The sequence below is a fragment of the Clinocottus analis genome, unplaced genomic scaffold (assembly GCF_023055335.1).
Source record: "Clinocottus analis isolate CAN_PGR_092001 unplaced genomic scaffold, fCliAna1.0.p SCAF_15, whole genome shotgun sequence".
Classification (NCBI taxonomy): domain Eukaryota; kingdom Metazoa; phylum Chordata; class Actinopteri; order Perciformes; family Cottidae; genus Clinocottus; species Clinocottus analis.
Genome location: NW_027175876.1, coordinates 6,049,580 through 6,073,166, shown reverse-complemented (window position 1 = coordinate 6,073,166; position 23,587 = coordinate 6,049,580). Strand labels below are relative to the sequence as shown.

The window sequence follows — 23,587 nt, the reverse complement described above, 5'->3', positions numbered from 1 at the left end:
TGTTATGCTATCTCTGCTGCACAGGAATTTTACTAACAAAATTATCTGAAAACAGCACTGGACTGACAACTAAATCATACCAAAATGATCCAATAACAGTTCAGACCATTAATATAGCAGCAAACTATTATCCATGTCAAAATGTAAGGGACTAAATTCTGCCCGAGCAGAGAATGATGTCCCTCAGTGTGTGTGTCGCTATACAAGCTTCTCCTTAATTTGTTGACATTGAAAAGAAACTAAGAGAGAAACAAAAGAAATACAATTTCTCCCCCATTTTGTGTTGAACTATGGGCGAAAAAACACTTTGAGAAAACAATGCATCACTTTCTTTTGGAGGTGAAATTTACAAAATATTTATTTCAACAATGGGATGGTCACATAATTGAAAATGAAGATTCGTTACCAAAGATTACAGAAGGTACACTACACAGAAAATTGTAAATTGAAATAACAAAACATTTTTTAAAAAATGACATGGTTCCCGCTAATATGCCGTTTGCAACTATTTCAAAAATGTGTGTGTGTGGTCATCTTTGAACAGATAATACATATTTTTACTCTCACGGCAGGATACAAAAATACATTGCAACAATAGGACTGGATACCAGTCCCGTGGCTTTCACTTTGTATTTCATCAAACCTAAATGGGACCATCAGTCCCTTTCCGTCTCTCTACACTGAACCAGTTCAGTTCTTCTCACCGTCTCGCAGAACCCTCTCCCCAGACAGACACACATACCAGGACGCATCTAGTCCCAGAGTTTGATTTGACCATCCCAACCGCATGTGATGACCTTGGAGGTTTCATGCGGGTGCCAGAGTGCGCTGATGCACACCTTGTCGTGAGCCTTGATCCGGTGGTAGAGCTTAGTGGTCTTCCAATCCCAAATGTTCAGCTTTCCATCGGCATCGCCTGACACCACATAGCTGGAAGAAAAGAAAACAGTCAACAACAAAAAAAAGGATGGATGGATTTGCATTTTTCTAAAAATGACTTCTGTTTCCACTTCACCAGCCAAAAGGTCGGATTATTTGGCATTTAGTCTAGCCAGGAGTTACAGTGTTGCTATGGATACTGAAAGGTGGTTGGAGCGTCTACTCACAAATGTGGGTGGCGGGTGAGAAGAGAGCGGAAACGTTTTTGGCTAAAATTAAATTTCTAGACTGTCCCGGTTAGCTCTGATTGTGGAATTTATACATTAGATAACCTGAATCTCTACAGCTTGTCCTCAACCGATGCCTTTTAGGACACTGGGTACCTACATAATGTTATCTCACCGTTACACTTTCCACTCCCCGAGGCAGTTCTCAACCTGTTCTCAAAGAAACGGATGACTTACCTGCAATTCTGTCGCATATTTTCCTACAAATCAACTATTCTAAATTATCCGGCTGCGAGATTCTCAGTTGCCCTACTAATCCCCTCCAAAGTAAAGGCTTACCTCATGTCTGGGGAGAAGTCCACTTGGCAGGCGTAGCCAGCCACCATGTGTCCTTTGAAGACTTTCTTCTTGTTCAGTCTGAAGCGGTTTTGGGCTCCAAAGATCAGAATCTGGTTGTCCATCGACTGGCACGCTAGCCATTTACCTAGGGGTAAGAAACAAGAAAACAACATGAAGCTAACAGCTAATCTTAAATGGTGCTCTAAAGTAATCAGAGAACATTAGCTCACTAGTTTGTCTCATTAGCATGATAAAGCCAAACATTTAACTCGCAGCCACTGTGGTTTCTTGATGCTGCTCGCCACTGCTGTTGGTATGCGCTGAACCCGCGTAGAGTCAAATGTTACAGGTACACGGCATTTGGTGGAAATATACATCATGGACACAGAAATCAAACAAACATGTGTAAATTTGAGTTTGAGAGGATGACACTCTGCAAACTCACAATTCTGCCATCATTAAAATGAAAAGATGGAGACAATTTAAAAAATAAAGAGGCTTTTTATCAGCGACTGCTCTTCTAAGATGTACTCTGCAGAGCGCTGCAGCTTCTGACACCGCTACAGGCTCAAAGTCACCACACAGCGATAACAGGCGCTGCTTCAGTGTCAAAGCATTACACGACTCACTGCACTTCTTCTTCAAAGGAAACATGATGGAAGTTATTAATGTGGTGAGAGAACAAGATCTGGTCTTGGAGTGTGTGTTTTTACATTCTCCCTCACAAAACAAATTAAAAAGACACTTGTCCACAACTGCCAAATGCAATACACGCAAGAGAATAAAAAAAACAACTTGGCTGAGTTCAGCAGCTCTGTCTCTTTCGTTAAGATGGCGAGAAACGGGGCAGAGGAGAAAATCAGAGAGGCTGTGGTTGCTATGCCAAAAGGGGGGCTGGGTGCCATTTACGGGCGAGAGTGGTCTCCCACTGTGAGTGCATTCATTATTTACATGTTCAAGAGAAACAAACCATGTTGGCACCAATAAGAACGCTGCCCAAAGCAAGGAAGAGACCAGGGAGAGGATGAAAGGGAGAAATTAAAGTAGGAAGAGAGGGAAGGAACAGACGATGAGTTTGATGGTGGCTGAAGCCGATGGAGTGCAACAGGGAAAGCCTGATTCAAACGGAGCCTGACATTTGAAGAGGAATTCATTCTTGTATTATTTTAGATGTGTTGCTCCACAACACATGGCTACTGTGTCAGTAAGCGACTTCTTTACATCTTCCACTCACATCAAAGAAAACTGTCAATTCTGCTGTCCGGTAATATTGTAAATGTATTGTAAAAACACAAAGCGGTAGCCGTGAGGTGAGCTACGAGCCAGCCTTTGTCTTAACACAATGACGAAAAGACTCCAAACCTTTTATAGAGGCACGGTAGCAGTTTTCTTTGCCTTGAGTCACGCTAAGCAAATAGTCTTGAGGTGTCTTCTTCATAGTTACCACACAGATATGAGAGTGATGTTTACGCAGTTAACTCTGTGAGAAAGTGAATAGGCATATTATGGGAAATGTCAAACTATTGGTATAAAACAGCTTGTATTTGGCGATTTTCTATATTATTCTGGAAAATGTCTGAAGATTTTTTGTGTATTTGAGGATTATTGGAAGGAGGGGGGGGGGGGGAGGAGACGTCTTTTCATCTCAAGCTTGAACATTAACGTCAACAGAGAAGTATCACTGAAATGAAAGGAACCAGCTGGTGTCTTTTTTAGCCATTGTATCTTCCCTCATCCCTCTGTGACATGCCATCAATTTCAAAACTGCTGGTGCTCTACAGTTCACTCCCTCACACTACTGCGCAGTAAGCGGACGTTATAGTGTTTTAACAGAGCTTAATGGGCCGTCTTTGGCAGCTGGTTTCCCCAGAGCCAACAAAGGATTGGAGATGGATCGGACTTTAGAGAGCCGCCATCTATCCATCTATCACAAATGTCAGGACTGAGCCTGATCCTGATGACTGTATCTGGACAGCCCCACACATACATTTACTGGGAAGACACAGAGCAGGCCTCGTTTTTAATCTTTTGAGTGATGACCAACATAGGAAAGTATGAAACTGAAATCAACTTCAATCTGGCAATATGGGTTTTTGCTCCCCAAAGTACTCTGTCCTGTGTCCCCTGGAGTTTATCTGTGATGTGGCTACTCACCGTTGGGAGACAGCGTCACAGCTGGCATTGAGTGCATACTGGGCTCAGCGATGTACTTGAAGTCCACAGGGATGTCCCTGAAAAAGAAAAAGCACAGTGAGAACACTTGAAAAGGGGTTAAATGCTAGAGGGGGGGTCAACCTGTGCAGCCTCAAAGCACAAACTACTCGGAAGAAAAACATTCACCAAGCTGAAGTTTGTTCAAGAAAACAGCCATGAAGAAAAAAAATTAGGCCAGATCACCACTCTGAAAGGATCGTTTGATGCTCCACCGCAGACTGTACCGCCATCCAATTATTTATTAATCCTCCCCAACCCTCCTTATGCTCTGCTCTATCTGCTTTTGGAGCGATAGGAAGCTGGGCTTGTTGATTTTAAGGGGTCTGCAGAAGGTCATTCAAATCTACAGTGCAGCGTGCCTGCCAGGAGGACAATTTCCTCTTTTTCCTCTGTATGAGAGAGAGACCTGTGACACATTCTGCAAACTGAAGAAATGACTGACTAATATGTCTTTCTGCCTTCAAACTGCGTGTGTCTGCATCAAGTAAGTGCCCTGTTCTCATAGTGCTTTCTGCTTAAACTAAAGCCACGTCTCCGTTTCAGATGAGAACCAGCTGGTTCAAAGTGATCGCACTGTGTTTGTGCACAGGCACAAGACCAAAGATGGGCTTCGAAGAGCTAAAGACAGAAGTTTAATGAGAAATGCAAACCCTTGTACACAAACTAGATATTGAAGTAGAGCTAGGGTTTGTCAGAGCAAATGTCTGCAGACATGTCAAGCTAAACTCTGAAAAGAAAAGAAAGCCATCAGATCTCTTCTGCTGAGCTCCAGAAATAACCAGCGTGAATGTTCTGTTGTCTGGAGAGTGACGGGAGAAGGAGAAAGGAAAACAGCTGACAAACAATCCATACACACACTGGGGATATTCATGAAAAATAGATGATTGGTTGTTGTTTATGGTATTTCGCATCGATCAAGATAAGGGACTATGACAAGGACCAGCAGCATTTTTTTATTTTTATGTGAACTTTAGTTTCTCAGACATGTCATCTGCATTGAGGTTGAGGTTACGTTGTGTAAACAGCCTGCATGAAAAAACCATCAAGACAGAAATAAGAACTTTTCTTCGCTTCTATTGGGGGAAATAAAACAGATAGTCTCTGTTTGGTATTTGGAACTAATGTGAAAAGAGCATTTAACAAAACATAATCACTATTGACAAAAGATAACGTTTACTATTTGTTTTATATAAATGATTGCCACGGCATAGTCATTACTGACCAAATACTTAAATAATGTTATATTTGTGTTGGCAGGGAGGTTGTTATTCCTTCTAAGTCAGGCTGGAGAGCACTTTGATGACACAGCAGACATACCAACAAAGTCCTTTGCTTTGTCTCCACCATTCTTAATCTTTCATGAATATCTTTTTCCTTAAACAGTCCATAATCGTCCCAAATGTCTCTCTAAGCCCATTTACGTCGCTCTCTGAACGATATCTTTGTGATCAAGTGCTAATTCTCCCAGTTGGCACATCTCATATTGATTGTAATCCTCCTCCAACACTTAAAGCAACTCTCTGCTCCCCGATGATGAACCTCTGCGACAGACAAGATGGTCTCTCCAGAAAACTTGAGCACATTTGGGAAAAGGATGGCACTTGAATAGCACTTGTGAATTACTTGTAGATTTGCTGCCTCAAAATCTTAATCCTAAACAAGCGTCTGCCCATCTTTGCTTCTATTAGGAGATACGAGACAGTTAAATTCAGCCTTAATGCTGCCATGTAGGAGCTCTCACAAGAGGGGTTAGCAAAAGCTGAGAGAGAGCCAGGTGTTATCCGTGGGAGAAAGAGGGACAGCAAAGCCACTCTTTGGCCGAGCATACCACTCGCCCATTTGCTCCCACGCTCCACTAAAAAAGTTCATGGGAAAAAAATAAAGAAAAAATACACAAACGTTCATCCTTGAGTTAAAGACAACCCCTTCCAAATTCCAATGGAAGCTTCTGTTTTGCAGCTGGCCAGCACCTCTGGCTAAGTGGTATGTCACTCCCAAGCCCCTTTTACACAGCCACGTGTGCTTGGCTTCATTCGGTTTGATTTGGTGCATCAAAGCAAATATTTTATTTCTAATATTCTTCACATTAATTATAACAAAAGTCTCCCTTGTTATTGCAGAATGAACGCCTCCCCACAGTATTAGTTGACGTGTCTTATTGAAGACATGCTAACAAAGCTCCACTAATGAGGTGATAAACATGTGATACACTTTAAATTCTTCACAAAAAAAAATAATCAAAAGCCAGTATTATGAAGCAGGAAAGGATGGGGTCGCAGGAGATAAACTTCAAGCTTTCGACATTTTTTCAAGGAGAAAATTCAGACGTGACTCGGCACAACTCGCTGAAACTGGTAATGCAGCATGGTCTGACTTTTCATAGCGTAAAATGTGCCGATAGTGGTCTCTTGTTTGGGCAAAAACTGCAGTAGGACATGCAATGATAATACCTTAAAGCAAATAAGCTTGCGCTAAACAGTGAACATGATTTTGTTAAAAACACAAGTTCAAGTGGGGTTTTTGTAATTTCAACGAAAATTAAGTTTTTCAAATTTAAGTTTTTATCTAACCTGCCAGTGATCCAGCATCTCTCTTCTAATTATTTAATGTGTGGAACCGTTTCAAGATACTCATTTGTTAAATATGACAATTGGCAACATGGGCCAAGCTCACAGAAGGATACTGCTGGAGCACTGTCAACGTACAATGTTGTTCCAGAGGGAAAAAGAAACTCCCGGTGCAACAGATGCATGTAAAGCAGGCACATTATGGCAGAGGCCATGACTCAGCGCTGATTAGTAGCGCAGCTGGCTGAGCTTTGTCCAAGATAGGGTCATCTCGAGTGCTGTCTAGAGTGCTGGAGAGTTATTAGAAGGCAGCGCGATACACTGATGATATAGTGTTTGTTTTTTCACATTTATACCGTTGATGAATTTCAGCCAGACGCAGCAGTCGTCTTACTAAATATCGGGGGTTATTTGCATTGCTCAAAAATACAATGCCATTATTTCAAAACACTGCATTAATGTATCAGGTTTTGGTTTGTACTTACCACTCCCAAACTCGAAGACTCTTGTCGTCCGATGTGCTCACAAACCGACGGTTCTCATCAACAAAAGTGATGGTGTTGACGGCTCCCAGGTGACGGTCGTACTCCTGAACAACCTCACCGGTCCTGATGTCCCACTGAGAGAAGGACATACGGTGCAGAGAGGAAAACAGACAGAGAGGAGGTAAAGACATTTATCTCTGACAAGGCAAGCCAAAAGAAAGAGAGATATTCAAATTAAGAGTCACAACGTCCCATCAAACTGGTTTCACTGCACATTTCCATACTTTTGTGGAGTGCTGATTTACCAAAAACAAACATTGAAACTAAAATCTGAAAGAAAGTAATTTGGCAGTCACTGAAGAGCAATTCAAAATTTTGCAGTGGGAGTAATGACACCGATTAGCTACCAAACAAGCAATTTATTTGGAAAACATTATGCACACATCTAAATGGAAAGCAAAGGAAATCACATAGAAACGGACCCATGTCTCCGAATGAAAAGGATGCATTTCTGTCCAAACAATTTTTACATTCAATTGATGCCCTTTTTTTTGGCTAATTAGCTTTCGGCTGCTCACGGGGGCAGCCATCTGTTCTCAAAATCCTGAAGGGAGCTGCATGATTTAGTACTAACCCTCATTATTGTGCCAGACATTGTGATAGTGAGTACTGTTCATCAAACAATTAGTCAACAAACTTTGTGCCCATTATATCAACATGTTCACATATTTAATTAAATGACAATTCCAAGAGTAAAATGTCAGTTAGTCCCAAACTTGATGGTTAGGAATTGTGGAAAAATAATATCATTTTTGCAAATTGGATGACAATCTCTCAATTTTTTATCTGTAGGAGTTCAGTGTTCCTAAATTGAGAAATATAATGTTATGGAGTTCTTACTTTTAACACAGATTGTTCTCTTTGCCTCTCTTCCATCCAAATGCTACCCATGATTAATGACTTGCTCTAATCCTGTCAGCCACTGAACTTCAAGCCACAAGCACACAACTACACACACCAGCGCCAGAGGAGGAGAAGGGAGAGTATTTCATGCTCCTGTGGGCACAGGGGGAATGCACAGAAATGCATGTGTGCATCTGCTTGGTCAGGAGGAGACACCACTTGAAGTGATTGTGCAAGCGAAAATTGAAATTCTTGCAATGCGGCACATGACAACTTTACCTGAACTATCTTCTTATCGGACATGCCGGCCACGAAAAGGCTCTGTTTTTCCTCATCAGGGTTGAATTTGACGCAGTACGGTACCTTCCTGTTGGTGAAGCGGGAGATACACTGGCCTGTGGAGGGAGGAACAATGAAAGTCAGCGCTCCATAATAATCCTCGGTGGCTTCTCAAGAGCCAGGCAGCGACGGCTCAGCCATAACACGGAAATTTCAATGTTTCTCTATTCATTCAGCAGAGGTGAATCCCCACAGGAAGTATACCACGACCACTGCTAGAGCTGAGGGAAGAATAATTTAGAAAAGAAAGCAACACCAAGAGGCCCTTTCGATAAGAATAGAGACTTTTCACCGGCATAATTTCTGAATTAAATCCAGTGTTGATCTGGGACAAATCTAGAATGGAATACTAATAAATACACCCTACATCCCTGTTATGTACCACTGCAGCAAATAAACAACTGTTGCAGACTAAAAAACACAACATCTGGTGGAAACAAATTGTAAGGGTGTAGTCAGTTAAGTAACACAAATATTTGGATGATGTGGCTCCAAAGGGCATCTATTGACAACAAGTGGGGGATTCAACTCTTTTCTGCCCTCTGCTGGATTGGCAATCTTGTGTTGAGAGGGCAAAATTGAGATGAGCAATAGGGAAGACAATAGGTAACCATGAGGCAGGGACCCAACATTTTGACAACCGCTCACATCGACACATTATTAGCCATTTGGTTGCATCGAGTCATTCTTTTATAGATATGACAGATTATTTACTAATTCAATGGCGTGATCAACGTTTGCAGCCTCTCTTAAATGAGGCAGGGCTACATTGAAAGTAGCATTCATTTAACACAATTCCTGTACTGAAATGAAACACACAATACCGTCACAAAATGAAATGATCAGATATGGATACAACCGCATTTGATAAGTATAACCCAGCTGTTTTGTGAAGTATCACTATGTCAGCCCTACATAATCAGAATGTGTCACAGGTGTTGATTATATTCATAAAGAAATGGTTTGCAGTGCTGTGGAATTGTGAGACTCGACTTCATCTTAAAAAACATAATGTTTATATGTTAAATTGGCTGCTGTATTAAACACATTGGGGATGATTACTGATCAAAATATTTCAAAGCAATTGACAATTAAGGCTTAAAATAAAAAATGTTTTCAATCTGCAGTTTATTTTTCTCAATCAACTGTTTACTATCTAAAATGTTAGAAAATAGTGACCAGCAAGTCTTCAAATCTGAGAAGCTAGGATTTGTTGAACAATGATAATAATTAATCAATTCTGAAAGTGGGAGTACAATTAAATAACCTGTGTAAATGACGAATGACTAATAACGAGGCAGAAATGTATTTTTGACCTTCGAGAAAAACGCTTGCTCTGCAGAGAAATGACTGATTAAAAGAAAAATGACAGAAAGAAGCCAAGGTCTGTGCTGTTATTCACAGTTCTGATGGTTTGCGAGATCAAGGTTATATATGACTGCACTGCAGAGTGTTATTATGTACTCCCATACACACAGTTACCAAGACACTAAAATAGACATACTGAAGAAGTGCGTGGGTTTCCCATGATCCAGTAATTGTTAAGAATCAACAGCAAGTCACGTGCATAACTTTAGAAAATAGTCTGTTGACATCAGTGAGGTACAGCCTACCTGTTTCAGTGTCCCAGAGTTTGAGGTACCGGTCGTAGGCAGCGCTGAGGAACTTCGTCCCACTGTTGTTGTAGCAAATGTCTCGCACAGCTTTGCTGTGGCCTAACATTAGCAGAGTAAATGTACACATATTACAAACAAATAAAAAACAAACTTACAAGAGACTAATTCAATATGTCCCCCCGCGATTATAACCCAGCCGCCTTTCTTTCTTTGAAAGCCAATAATTTGAAGAATATAAAATCTAGTTAAGGAAAATAAGGACTGTTTAGGAAGAAAGAGGACGTGTGTTGTGCGAGACAAGGAAAATGGAATCTTAAAATGGGCTTGAAAGGAAAGAGGACGAAAAAGAAAAAAGAAAATGACATGCTTTATCTGTCTTTTTAACTGTTCTCTACCTTCTCCTTTTTGATTCAGAATCCCAATTTATGCAACCCCCTTTTGGCTTTACCTATGCAGTGCAGGTGATGCACGAGGTCCCTGTGGGCTCAGCGCACACAGATGCCTCCCTTGTTAAACTGGCTTTTATCAGGGGCACATTGTTTCCACAGCGATAACAGAGCCGACTGAGGCTAAGTGCTTGCCTGCTCGAACACGGCGTGCAGGCAAACCAAATGGCACTCGCGCTGCTGCAAGAGAGCCTTTTAATGTAAGTCTGTGTGAACTGCAAAACACAGATACACAAACTACTGAAAGCAGGGCACATCATTGTAAATAAGAATTGGTTCTCAACTGATTTTATCTGGTTACATAAAAGGTCAAATAACAATAAAAAAATGTTGCTCAAATATGCAGTTTTTCTAAGACGGCATTCAAACATGAAGATGCATCCATAATGATATGCATGCTTATCATGCACATCCCCCAAGCTAATGCTTGCTGCATTAACTGTTCTTTTTTTTACTTGATAATTCTCACGAACGTAAGATACTTCTTACATTGTAAGATTTAACTCCAGACAGCAACCAACATTACAATACATTTAGAAGAGAAATACATAAAACAAGGAAAAGCAGTGAAGAAAGCTTCATATTTTGGGCTGCAACTGATTATATTCATTATCAATCCAGCTTTCGATGATCTTCTCAATCAAACGAGAATTGTTTAGTCTATAAAATTCTATACGACTAATGTTGTTCCAAAAGCCCAAGATAATATCCTCAAAAGGCCCAAAACGCAAAAAAATAAAAATCAGGACAGATCACATTTACAAAGCTGGAATCTTTTTTCCACTTTAAAAATGACTTATATCTATGAATCAATTATTCAAATAGTAATAGTGGACAATAAATCGATTAATTTCTGCAGCTCTATTTATATTGCGAAACACATTAGGTGCACTTTTCTAAAGAACTGAAAGTCATCCATCCAAATACATCTGCAAACAAAGAAAACAATACATTTCAACACCCTAGAGAACAAATAAAGGAAACCCAACAGAATAATGTATTATACTGTTGTGGTACACAACTGAATAAACCAAACAGCAGATAATGAAACTAAGGGCACAGCAACCAAATGTAAATCGAATATACTCTCTAAAACACAGCCACATGCTTATCTAAACCTACTCTAAGGAAAAGAAATGACTATCATCATCTAATTCTCTGGTGCTGCTCCAACTCATCAAGCCCACAGCCAGTCGCTCTCTGTCAGTTTACTCCAGCATAAGCTGTCTTCTCTCTTCCGATATGCCAGCTCCTCTCCGTGTCTTGTGCCCTCCCCTGCCCCTTGTTCCCTTCGGCCCCCGAGCTGCTGAATTATGCATATTCTGTGAAGGAGCTGACAAGCAGAACCACGGCTGCAAACAATCATTATTCTGACAATGTGCCGTCTCTGGGAGGAGCGAAAGTGACCTGAACACATTAGCTAAACCCCAAAGACCCCATCTACTCTTGAAAAAAAAAAATCCCTTTACTTTCTGTTAATGGTCAGTAGACAGGTCATTAGTGTTGTAGAGCTTACAGTCTCTCTGCCGTGCATTTCCCAAACGCCTGCATGCATTCTAGACCGTAAGCATATTTCATGTCAGCATTTTTCATGTTTGCTGATGATCCATTGTGGTTTATAAAATTACTTTCCTGAAATTGTGTTACCTTTCATACAATTAATTATTAAAATTTATTAAAGTTCAAATCAAAATGTAACCTCACTTACCAATAAATGTCCGTACACACCTCCTCTCACCGTACACCTCCCACAGCTGTGGAGAGAAAAAGATTAGCAAAGACTCAATACTAGGTTAAAATAAGACAGTAGAATAAATGCACAAAGTTGATTAGCTTTGAATCTTCTCAAAAACAGTGCTGTATAATAACAAATTTAAATTCAAAGCTGACAATGTTACCAGCAAATCATAAATTAAACAAACTGAATATTTTAAAAACACAATAGTGGGGATAAATTCATTCATTAGCTTCTGTGTTGTCTTTCATGGGACGAAACTGGGATTATTTACCTTGATTTTACAATCCATGGAGGAGGAGAGCAGAAGATGACCAGAGCTCGGAAATAGTCTGATGGCACTGACACCCTGGAACACATAGAGGAGAAATTAATATGGATTTCCCCTAATCATGAATATGCTAACCAATAGTCCAGGTCCAAGCAAATATGCTGTTCGGCAATACTTTTTTACACAAATCTTGCATTGCATTTTCGGGTAGCCAATCTCTAAACTTTTACTACAAACAGCAGGTTTTACAGTGCAGAATTGAACACTTGTGTTTTAACAAACATTTCATAAACTATATAAACATCTGTGGATAAGTTCACATTAGACTGTTCTTTATGACAATATAATGCCAAAGAGCCGCATTTTTCAAAATCTTAGAATCGGTGCATGTCTGCCGATTAATAGCAACACTAAGAAGAAAATTACTATACGATATTATACTATATGATATTATATCAATTTTTGTATCAGTGGGCCACTTCAAAGTTATTATTTTTACTCTAATGTTTAACGAAAGGGCTTCACTACATATGCATATTTACCTTATAAAGTACTATATTTAAACATTACCAGGCTATTGAATTAAATCAGTTACTTAAGGGGAGACATCAGCTGCTTCATAATACACAGGGCAGATAATTGTGTGTCCAGACAATTACAGCTGCCTCTGTAATAGTTATAGAAAGTTCCAAATTTTCCCCAAATGTGTCATAAAACATTTGTGACACAGCATGTGCCATCCTCCATCTATTATCTCGACATCAGCAATTCCATAAACTTATTATCTTTTCAAACCTCTTTGTATTTCAAATGAGAGTCTGAAGCCTGTAACTTCCTGCACAAAGCGGATAGGAGCCAATTTAAAAGTTGACTGATTTTTCACTCCCCGAAGCACACCGGCAGATCTGAAGCTTGAATCAGATCTCTCGGAATAACATGGTGCCTTTATATTTCAATTATAATGACGATGTTTTGAATGAGACAGAAAAACCTGGGCTTTGTCAGGGACGAGCAGCTCGTATACAACATACAACTGTGTTATAATTTTATTCAGAAGCACCCAGGAGACAGTTATTGACTTCCTTACAAATTTGAACAAGGACTGCATAATGGAATTTTCTCTTTTTTTTACACAAACACCTAAGCTCATTTTGCACTTCAGAATAATTAAAAACCTATAATACTTACTATCAGCAGAGCTTGCATGAATAATAGAGCAGCAAGATGTATTAACTTGTACATAAAGGGGCAATCCATGTGCACACACAGGAGCAAAAAAAATCAATGTCTTTGCCACTGACCTTGGTGTGTCCAGACCAGACATGAATCTGTTTCTTAGGCAGGTAACATTTGTCTGGAGCATCTGCAGAGCGCAGGTTGATACCCACATCCTGTGGGACGTGGAGGTAGGACCTGCCCTGGTAATCATACATGTCTTTAACTGGGGAGAGAAATAAGGACAAAATATTGTAAAAAAACAATCCTGTAGAATCTGGATATACGTTTTTGAAGCACACAGAACTGTCAGCTGCCCTCAGGCGACAATAAATCATTCAATAGAAATTCAAAAGAAATTTCATCTGCTTTGGAAGATTGTGTGATAGGATCAAAGTTGACTAAAGTTTCCATCTCAATGTTTACAGGTCCTTCAAAAATGACGTCCACTCTCAAAAGAAATACTGTGCATTTTTTACGCACAATACAAACTTCAGTAAATTATTATAATGAGTGTCAAATGTCTAACAAAAATACAAGAGGTCCACGGTACCATGGAGAACGGTTTTCTCTTCTGCAGGAGCCTCTTCCTCATTCTTTCCTTTCTTCTGCCGCTTGGCTGTGATCTCATCCAGCTCCTTCTGCTCTTCCTGTAAAATAAAATTAAGCACAATCCAATAATTAGCTAAAACATTTTCTCTGAGCGCATAAAAAAAAAAAAGGCCTTAGACATAGATTAACCATATTAGTGAGAGACAATTTATCTGTCATATTGATGAACAGCAATCATTATGGCTTGAACCTGGATGATGATGCATGTCCTTGATTTACTACCCTATAAAGTACTACTACTCAAACACTCACCCAGAATAGTTTCTATAATATATTGAACACAGTACCTCTGATGGTTTGGCCGAATCTTTCTCATCTAGATATTTGGCCCATGGTCCAAGGAAGTTGTCCATATCTCCTGCATCTCCACCTTTGATCTTTTTCCTTTTCTCCGTCTTCTTCTGTCCGGTCTCAAACACAGTTAGCCCTGAATGAAGAGGCAGTAGACATTATACTTTTGAAACGCCCATAAACAATACTTCATGCATTGTAAGACATACTAAATAAAGTCTGATTGATCCAGCCAGATGCAGACAAACAACTGGAATTAAGGTGTGCTGATGGATTACCTTTATTTTTCTCAGCCTCATCCACTGCGCCAATGTAGCTAATAGAGGATACCTGGTGTGTGTCAACAGATGGATCTAAAGCATAACCTATCAGCAGAGTGGGGATAGTTGGTAAACGGTCAAATTCAAGGTACAGAGGAGGAATAGGAATACATCAACTGCATAATTTCAATCCACCACACAGGTCACAGATGAGTTTACCATAAGTATGGAAGGTCCTCCTTTGCTGTTCAAACATGAAGTCGTTGAGGTGAGCAGGTTCTGCATAGCCAGATAACATGTTTCTGGGGGCAGCCATCTGCTGGCTTTTAAATGGGTTTATTGGCCCCAACTGAAAAGAAGAAATACAAAATCATGAATGACAATATAAATTAACTTTCATTGTGCCTACATTTATTCTGCAACTTTGATCAATTTATGATTTTATGCATTTGTGATTCTTTAAGGAGGCAGGTGCCTGGCTGGTCCACTGCTGGTAACAGGTGGATAAATGAATAGGTACTAAGAACGAGATTAAATCCAATGGTAAATTACAGTATTGTATTCCATTTGAGGCAACAGTATTTGGATAAAAGCTGGTTGTATGGATGTAATTTTTTGTTTCGACAAAAAACCTCAATGGTATATTTAAAAAAAGAGGAAGTTAAAATATCAACTCACAAGAAATGATTGAGAATGAGATGATGATTGCTCATGTGTGTGTGTGATTGCAGAGCAGCTAAAATTAAAGGCATTCATCATTTAAATTAACTCTACTAAAGTAAGTATCACGTAAGCCTTCTAAAACAAGAAGAAAAAAAACATATTTAGTGTACAAAACGTCTCATTGTGCTCTTGCGCTATATATTTCACTCAGTAATTCTGAAACTTACCTCTGGTGCAAACAAGGTTTCAAAAGTGGGGTTAAAGGTGACTTCTTTCAATGAAGGGTCCAGGTGTGTGCCAGTCTCAACAGCCTCCTAAAAGGTAAGATGCACAAATCAGAGAACATACTCTCACTGTTTGACTCGCAACACAATACATATATATTAAATACAATTTTAAAAAACTAAGTTAAGACCACATCGACAACGTGTGTTTTTTGCCAACTCGTTGGTTATTCTTTGAAATCACGTTAACATGTTAGCTGGCCAGCTAACGCAACACCCTCCTCTTCTCAACACGCAGTGTCCCGCTAAACCTTCCTACTTTTGTTCGATAACGTTAAAATAGTTAACTTTACACACCAAATAAAATGACTCATGTTGTACCCCCCGATATCAAATGAAACTGTACGTGTCCCCGATACGTGTAAGCACAGAGCGGATTCACATGATCCAACTTTAACAATGTCACGTTAAGCTAACGTTGGTTAGCCTGGTTAGCTTACCTTAACAGCGACCTCCGGAGCAGAATTAAGAACAGCTACAGTCATCGTGGGAACAGAACTAAGAGGTTTAAGGTGAGCCGTGGCGTCCGGGTCAATGGGGTCCACCATCTCAACATCGGTTTTAGACGTTGACTCGTTATCCGAATCCGAGTCGCTATCGTACGAAACGAGGGAATCCACTATGGCAGACATCTTGGATGTTGTGAATTTGCCGGAAAGAGGAGGGAAGACTTCCGTTGTGACCTAAAAACGCTATTACACTCATTACTTGATATTAAATGTGAAATATAAATATATGGTATGGAGATTTTTAGAGTAACGTTACAATTACATAATATTTGTATTATTATTATTAGCCACGACGAATTAGCCATGACGTGCCATAATGTCAGACATTAGCTGAGGTTTAGTCAATATAATCTGAATATACGTGTGTGTGTGTGCGTATTTATAATAATTGAATATCTGAGCACCACATAATCTTCACCGTCAGTATTGTCCTTGACCTTTATGTAATGCATTTTGTAAGGTAGTCCATATGATGATCAAATAGCGCAGAGGATCGATTAATTGTGTAATTGTATGATTTGTATGTACAGTGGGGGTTGGAATAATCCCATCAATCAAATCTCTCAGATGGATTAGACGTCACAAAATGACGGCCTGAGATAACTAGCCATTACAGCGAGCGTGCACGTTCTCCCGCGAGTCTCCCACGAGCACAGCAGCAGTTGCATGGAACGAGCTCTCTCGCGCCCCAACAATAGAGTGGTAAGTACCATTATCGCCGGTTATAACGGGGACATTTTCCTGCGAATAAACGTCCGTTCGCGCTCGTTGCTTCGGAGAGAACGTCTTTGTCGCATATGAGCAAAACTGACGGATACTATTTTGCCACGAAACCTGTTGTTGAGCTCGACTGGGACCAGGGTGGATGCCAATTCTGCCAATATCCACCCCGAGATTCCCTTTGGAAAAAAGGTGGCTGGATTCTTCTCCTCCGCCGCCGCCTCTTCCACCAGGAGTACGTTTGATATCAGAGACAGTACAATCATGGATCCAATCCCGGGGATTTAAATTCTTGGACACAGTGGCACGCTCTGCTGATCAGTGAGGATGGGAAGAATATAAAAAGGATTTTTATTGTTTGTTAAAGAAACGTATCAGGTAATTATTGGCGCACTGTGTGGCGAAGTCGCTTTCTTTTAACTTGAAAATGTGACTTTAGGAACGTTATTGCATCCCAGCACAGCAGCAACCAAGTGCCTTTTAAAACCAAGTCACCATGTTGTAACATTACACTTAACCCCGGAGCTGCTCGACTGATAACGGTCTTGGTAATTCAACACTGCCTGGCCATCTCTGTTCTACCCCATTAACCCAGTACACACAGGTGACAAATGTGACAGTGTTGACAACGTCCGGACTCCAAAGTGATCCCTTTTTAAAAAAAATGTATTAAAAACGTTAAAAGTGTATGTTGAGCGATGGATAAATGAACGAGGCATTTGTAACGGGACCGCTTGCAGGGTGATTCATTGCAAAGCTCCACATCTGCAGGAGCTTGCGCGGCAGCGTCTTGACATCTCCAGTCGGAGAAATATCACGTTGTTGAGAAACCCGGAGAGCAAATATGTGTCCCCGCTAATTATTTAACGGTTTAGAAACATGCCACATATGTCACCTTAAAAAAAAAGTATGTGTATTCGGTATCGGGTTGTGGAGTTGCAGGTTTTTGGTACAGTGTGGTTAGGCGAACCGCTGGCAGCAGCGCGACGTGATTTAATTTCCCCACATTGACTTGCCTCGGAGAGGATCTGGGGTCTGTTCCAGCCGAGCTTGGTTTGCAGTCATGGGGGATGGTAGCCTTCAGCCCAGTGAAAATCATGCTTTGTGAAATTGGAAACCTTCTTTGTACTACTTCAAGTGCAGCGAGAAACGTGGACACAGTGTCTGTGTCTGATCAGCGTTCATATTTTGGTGAGGGCTTGGATATATTCGTGGCGTTACAGGAGAACAGCTCGTGAGGTGTTGTGTGGTGGAAATACTGACCATCTTTTCTGCAGCCTGTCCATTTAAACCTAATCTAAGGAGAGAGTCTTAAGATGCTGCAGGAAAGACTTTTGTCTACAGTAAAAAGCAAGCAGCCAAAGTACAGTAAAGTTGTGTAAGAGAGAGTGAAAGCAGCCTGCAGTGGAAATTTGTGTGAAGTTCTGCAGTTGGTGATGAATGAAATATCGGCTGCAGAGCCATTGATAAAAGTCTATGTACACTCTGAGTTGGCTGCTGCTTTTGGCAGTACCAGTGGGGTCTGTTTATACCTCTGATGCATTAAAATTACATTAAAATGTAGGCCTAACAATGATACACAAGAGACACAATGCGGGTTGCAGTGGCTGCATGTGATGTGCACAAGCTGAAGGATTTCTTTTATTGGATTACTTTATCATGATGTTAAACAATCTGATCTTTATTGTCTCTCAAGAGAAAAGTCTTTAAGTCTAGACGGCGGACACCATGTCAATATCAACGAACAGAAAGAGCTGACTCTTAAAAACTAAAATAAGCCACGTACACCTACACTGTTCAATGAAATGTGACCACGGTTCAATGAAATGTAGAGAGAATATATTTTATGATTAGATTAGAGGTCACATTCGATAACTTCATTTAAATCATGAACATTTTGATACATGTAATCTGTAATAAATGTGAACTACTCCCAGATAAACCAAGATTAATCATATAGAAAATATATAGGTTCCTATATGTGAAAGCAGCTCCGACTCCATGGACAAAATAGTCCCAGAGCTCTTGCAGCTGTTAGTTTGGATTCCACCGTTGCAGATTGATAAATCACGTGACTAAGTGGAAGCTGTATGCCAGGTTTCACAACCGTTCAGAGGAATATCATATATGTGTGCATAATAGAACCAGTGATCAACATCACTGTGGCTCTGCTCTGAGTGGATGTATGCTGAAGTTTGCCTGCTGTAGCCTCAAACCCCTGCTCCTGTTTTGTTTTAAGCAAGTTCTCTCCCAAGAGGGTTATCTCCCGCGGTTTTGTTTTTATCTGTGGTATATTTTTAAGCTTGCAGGGAAACATTAAACACAGGTGAAAAGAAGCAGAGTTTGCGGGTTGGAGGGCGGGGGGGGGGGTCTATCCACATAACCTGCTCGTTGATACATGCATCTAAATAGTGCTCGGTTTACCTGACAAATGGCCTCACCTACAGGTGTGTTCCCAAAATAGAGCAGAACATATTGCCATTGTTTTATCTGATGCTGCATGTGAACCCGTTGCTGCGAGGGATAACATTCCTGCACAGTTTGCCGTTTGCTTGTGTTTTTCCCTGAGTTTCAGAGGCCCCCGTGATAGAAGAGCTTTGGCACGCATCCCGCGGAGGCTTTTGGACCTCTCTTATTTGTTGACATTGCTCTGATCCTTTGCCAGTCTTTGGCTTTCTCATGCTAGCAAGAAGAATATCTCTCTCTTTCTCTCTCTCTCTCTCTCTCTCTCTCTCTCTCTCCCTCTCTCTCTCCCTCTCTCTCTCTCTCTCTCTCTCTCTGTAGCACTCTTTTGTCTTTCTCAGTAGAGGTGGTGAGGGGTGATTGGAATACACACAGAATAGCATAGGGCATAATGAAAGAGAGTGTAGAGAACGGCAAAAGATGAGAGTAAGTAACATGAGTGATGGCTGCCTGGTAGGAGGTGGGAAGAAGGTGGGCTAGGAATTCTGGGAAAGACAGAGAGAAAAAGCATGTGTGTGTGTGTGTGTGTGTGTGTGTGTGTGTGTGTGTGTGTGTGTGTGTGTGTGTGTGTGTGTGTGTGTGTGTGTGTGTGTGTGTTTGTGTGTGGAATGCCCCTTAACTTGCCATTTAGTGAGACCACAGACAGACCTCCCATCTCTCAGCTGTTAGGATGCTCCAGAGGCCCCAACACACAGCCGCTATTGTTCTTCCTCTTGGCCAGGCCCACGTCTCTATAATACTGCCTCTGTGCCTGGTCTGAACTGGCCTGACAGAGGGACACCAGGGCTCAGTTAGCCGGTCTGACTGGTGCTCCTTGTGTCTTACTGCCACCACCTCCTTCCCTGTTTTGTGCGTATATCTGTCCATCCTTCGCAGGGACTTTATGTCTCCCAGACAGAGATTACACTGACTATTCTGTGTCTTTTCTTCTTTCCTGCATGTTCTACTGCTCTTCTCTTACAACTTCAGGGATAGGAGTTGTCATCGTGGGCCTAAGCATGACATATTCTGTCTTGTAGAAGCATCAGATTTGTTTTAAATATCTTGCTTTGGAACAAAAGTAAAACTATATTTTTGAGCAGATACTGATGTTGAAAGGAGGGAGGGGAAACTAAAGTCAATACTTTGTAGAATCTCAAACACCTTTTGAGAAGCCATTTATTTTTCTGTGAAGATCCGAAAAAAACATTATTTGAAAGTTGTCTTCTGCATATCACTAAGCTCTCATACAGAAAGGTGTTGCACTATCCCTAGTACCTTTTTTACTTCTTCCCACTCTCCTTGTCGTGCCCGGTCACCTTTTACCCACCTAATCTTTTCTCTCGTCTCTCTTATAGTTGCCACTTGGGCTTTTTCAGCCTCTCTGCTTCATTCTCTCACCGTCACCCAGGGGAAGAGAGGGTGTTGACAGGTTCTCTCAGGGAGTTGACGGGATATCTCTGAAATAGACCTGTCGTACTGTGTCTCTGCCAAAAGGGCAAAAACACAAAAGCCCCATCTCAGCTTTGAGCCGCCCCTACTCAACTGCGGGAACTGAGCTTCATCTAGAGCTGCCCTCTTCTATTATTTTTGTCCTCCCCCTCTCGCTCCCTCTCGCTCGCTCTCTCCCTCTCTCGCTCTCTGTCTCAAGTCAAAAGTACAGCCAGCAGTCATTTTCCTCGTCTCCTCGTCACTTGCGTTGTATTTGCGTTGTCTGTTTGTCTCCATATCTCAGCAGCAAGTCCCTTAGTCGCCGTAATGCAACAGCTCTGCTGCCAACTAGTTAGTCCACAACTGCTGCCTTCGAATACATGCAAGAGTGCTGTCACCCGCTACATCACTTTAGGCTCTGATGACTTTTTGAAAGGATTTGTCTTGCTTTTGTGATGTTCAGCCTGGCTTTTTGTATGTGCCAATTTGCAGCTGGGCAAAATGGTATGCGCATGCTTCCCAGCTTTAAAAATACATGTATTTGCTTAGGTTGAGAAGTTTCGGGTTATTACAGTCTAAATGTGGTTTTGAGCAGATAACTTAACATAAAATAAGAAGGGAGAAAAACGATTAAACCCTGCAACATTGACTTTATATATTGTTACCAGATGACTCTTTCCCCGTGGTCTCATGGGGGTTTCTTGCTCACTGAAGAAAGAAGCCCTAACAATTCGTTAGTAATAGCCAGGTATTTGGGAAATGGAGCACCATGGTGTCCTGTAACTGACCTGGCCTATTATCTCAGCTGTAAGCCAAAATGAGCTTCACAATAGGATGAACTATGGACTGTTGAGGCCCCTCCCCAGGTGTCATGTGTATGTTTTGATGGTTAATGTAGTCTGATACCTCTCTCAACACAAAGCAGCCGTGGTCTGTTCCAAGAGTGAATTGGACACAAAGCTCCCCTCAGTAGTTGTTGGTCCGAGCACTGACAGTGTGTGTGCGCCGCTGTGTGTTTGTGTGTTTACAATGTCCACGGTTTGGGTTTTCTCAGTGTTTATATTAGCAAAACAATGTAATGTCCCTGCACTTGTAGGTCACAGTGTATTTCTGTCCTCCTGTGCATAATCTAGCTCTAAATGCCGCCAACTGAGATCAAAATGAGCTCTGCAGCTGTACTCGGAGCGCATGCGTATATTTGACTAGATCTGAATATGCAAAGTTAGGCAAAACAGTGAACTCCACCATAATGGGCAAAACAACACAGTGTATTTCTTTTTTTTCTTCCCTTGTCTCCCCTTTTGAATATCTAGGCTCTCCTTTACTCTCCATTGATTTCCATTATTTCAGTCTCGCCGTTTCTCTGATGGGCTCTTATTGAGCTGGAATGGCCACGACACTGGTCCTGGTGATGGTGTGTGATGATTGATGGAGGCTCGAGAAATGGGAGGCGATGCCTATTTATCCAGTCCGCAGCTCGGATCCCTCGTGTCAGAACGGAGACGTCCGTATTTAATTACAGACACGCTGCATTTTCATTAGGATTTTCATAAGCACACATTCTTCTCAGTTCCTCTCCCTGCCCTGGTTAGGAGTAGCAAGGAAGACGTAGAGAGGGGAAGACAGTGAAGGATTAGAGACAAGAACAAAGTAGAAAATAAAAGATGCAATAGGGTTTGGTTTCGGGCACATAATCAATTCGTACCACACACTTATTTTTGCTTTATATCTAGCTCAAGACTGCTGTTTCGGTTCACACACTTGCTCCTATTTTCATTGTCAGGTTTCTCTACCATGGAAAAACTAAACAGAAACGTTATAAAAATAGCCTTTACAAGAAGGACAAGACCAGGCCGCGGCTTATAAAGGGATGCTGAAGGGAACAAAGTGCTGAGAAAAGAGAAGGGGAGCACAAGGGGAAGTAGCCTTTTAGTGTCCCAGTGTGTTTGTCCACAATTTTACAGCAGGGGTGCCTATGCACACAGACCACTGCTGCCTTCAATTAGGAGCCAATATTTGGCTGTTCATTTACAGCTCACAGCGAGGATCCAGTTCCACTTTGCAATCGTGTGAGCCTCAAGCACAAGGCTCGTCTGATTTGTGCTGGATGAAAGCCCAGCAGGGGCTGCGAGTGTACCCTTCTTTTCCATTTCAGAAGATCGGAAGTGGAAGTGGAAGCAAGCTCGCTTTCCTTTTGTCTTTTGATGGTTAGCATCAGAATGATGCCAAGTTCACTTACGTTCTCAGCAAGAGAACCCCCTTTAAACAGTCTTACTCAGCAATCACTTCCTCTTTGTTATTGATGATCATCATACAGCAATGTGGGCAGTTCACCAGAACAAATCAGAGGTCAGATAGAGGTGAGGAAATTACTACTGGTGAGAGAAGCATCTGCTAAAAATAGACAGTCAGTGAAGGTTGTGGTTCAGTGAAATATAAAATACTGTCTTCTTCCTCTTCCATTCAGTGGTGTGAGGAAATGTAAAGACATTGGTGTGTTCGTTGTTTGTGTTTATCTACCCTCAAGTCTTTCTAAACAATGTTAAAATGGCAATGATGAAAACAAAGCCAAACATGAAGGTAGGGGAAATAATCTGAGACAGAGCTGTCCTTGACTGAATTTTCTATTTATTTATAGACATGCTCACAGCTTGGTGTGTGCCTAGGCTCTTATTATATAACATGATAATAATACATTTGCACTCAGTTACGTTGATACATGAGTTCTTTCTATAGATAATGGTCATTTTTCTTTTCTCTGGCAGTGGCCAAAGGTTTTATCTTTTTGTCCTTGATGTGGAGCAGTGTGTGCATTAGTGTGTGCATTAGTGTGTGCATTAGTGCGTGCCTGTGCTCATGTGTGTATGCAGAAGCTTACATGTGTATCTCTCTGCATCTTCTTTATCGCTCGTGCTGCATAGCCAGCCAGCGAGATGTAATGGCGAACCATCGTCCTCTTGACACCCGACTGTTTTATTTTGATAAACCAGCGAAGAGCTACTGCAGGACACTAAAATGGAAAACAGACTAACAATTAATTAAGTGGGTACTTGCTGAAATTAATATGTAACCTTTTTTTCAAGTTCTCATATCATCATTATGTGAATGTGTAGGGTAGATTGTGGTGAAACACACACAT

The 23,587-nt window shown here is 41.1% G+C and overlaps 2 protein-coding genes across 5 annotated transcripts in view; one reads left to right on the top strand and one right to left on the bottom strand.

Moving 5' to 3' along the window:
• Window positions 1–340: 340 nt before the first annotated feature.
• cdc40 (cell division cycle 40 homolog (S. cerevisiae)) lies at window positions 341–15,986 on the bottom strand. Its single transcript, XM_068577131.1, has 15 exons — window positions 15,787–15,986; window positions 15,290–15,376; window positions 14,619–14,748; window positions 14,418–14,504; window positions 14,136–14,275; window positions 13,790–13,886; window positions 13,323–13,462; window positions 12,025–12,099; window positions 11,724–11,769; window positions 9,567–9,668; window positions 7,894–8,009; window positions 6,712–6,845; window positions 3,600–3,676; window positions 1,446–1,590; window positions 341–930 (listed from the first exon to the last, which is right to left on the bottom strand). The coding sequence occupies exons 1-15, from the start codon at window positions 15,976–15,978 to the stop codon at window positions 753–755; spliced, it is 1,746 nt and encodes a 581-aa protein (XP_068433232.1). The 5' UTR covers window positions 15,979–15,986; the 3' UTR covers window positions 341–752.
• Window positions 15,987–16,499: 513 nt separating this feature from the next.
• The window catches only part of wasf1 (WASP family member 1), a 52,144-nt gene continuing 45,056 nt past the window's right edge, over window positions 16,500–23,587 (top strand). For 2 of the 4 annotated variants that reach the window (XM_068576662.1, XM_068576663.1), the window contains exon 1: window positions 16,568–16,953. The gene's annotated coding sequence lies outside the window, so the exon portion shown is untranslated. The other 2 variants (XM_068576661.1, XM_068576660.1) reach the window with 2 other exon arrangements.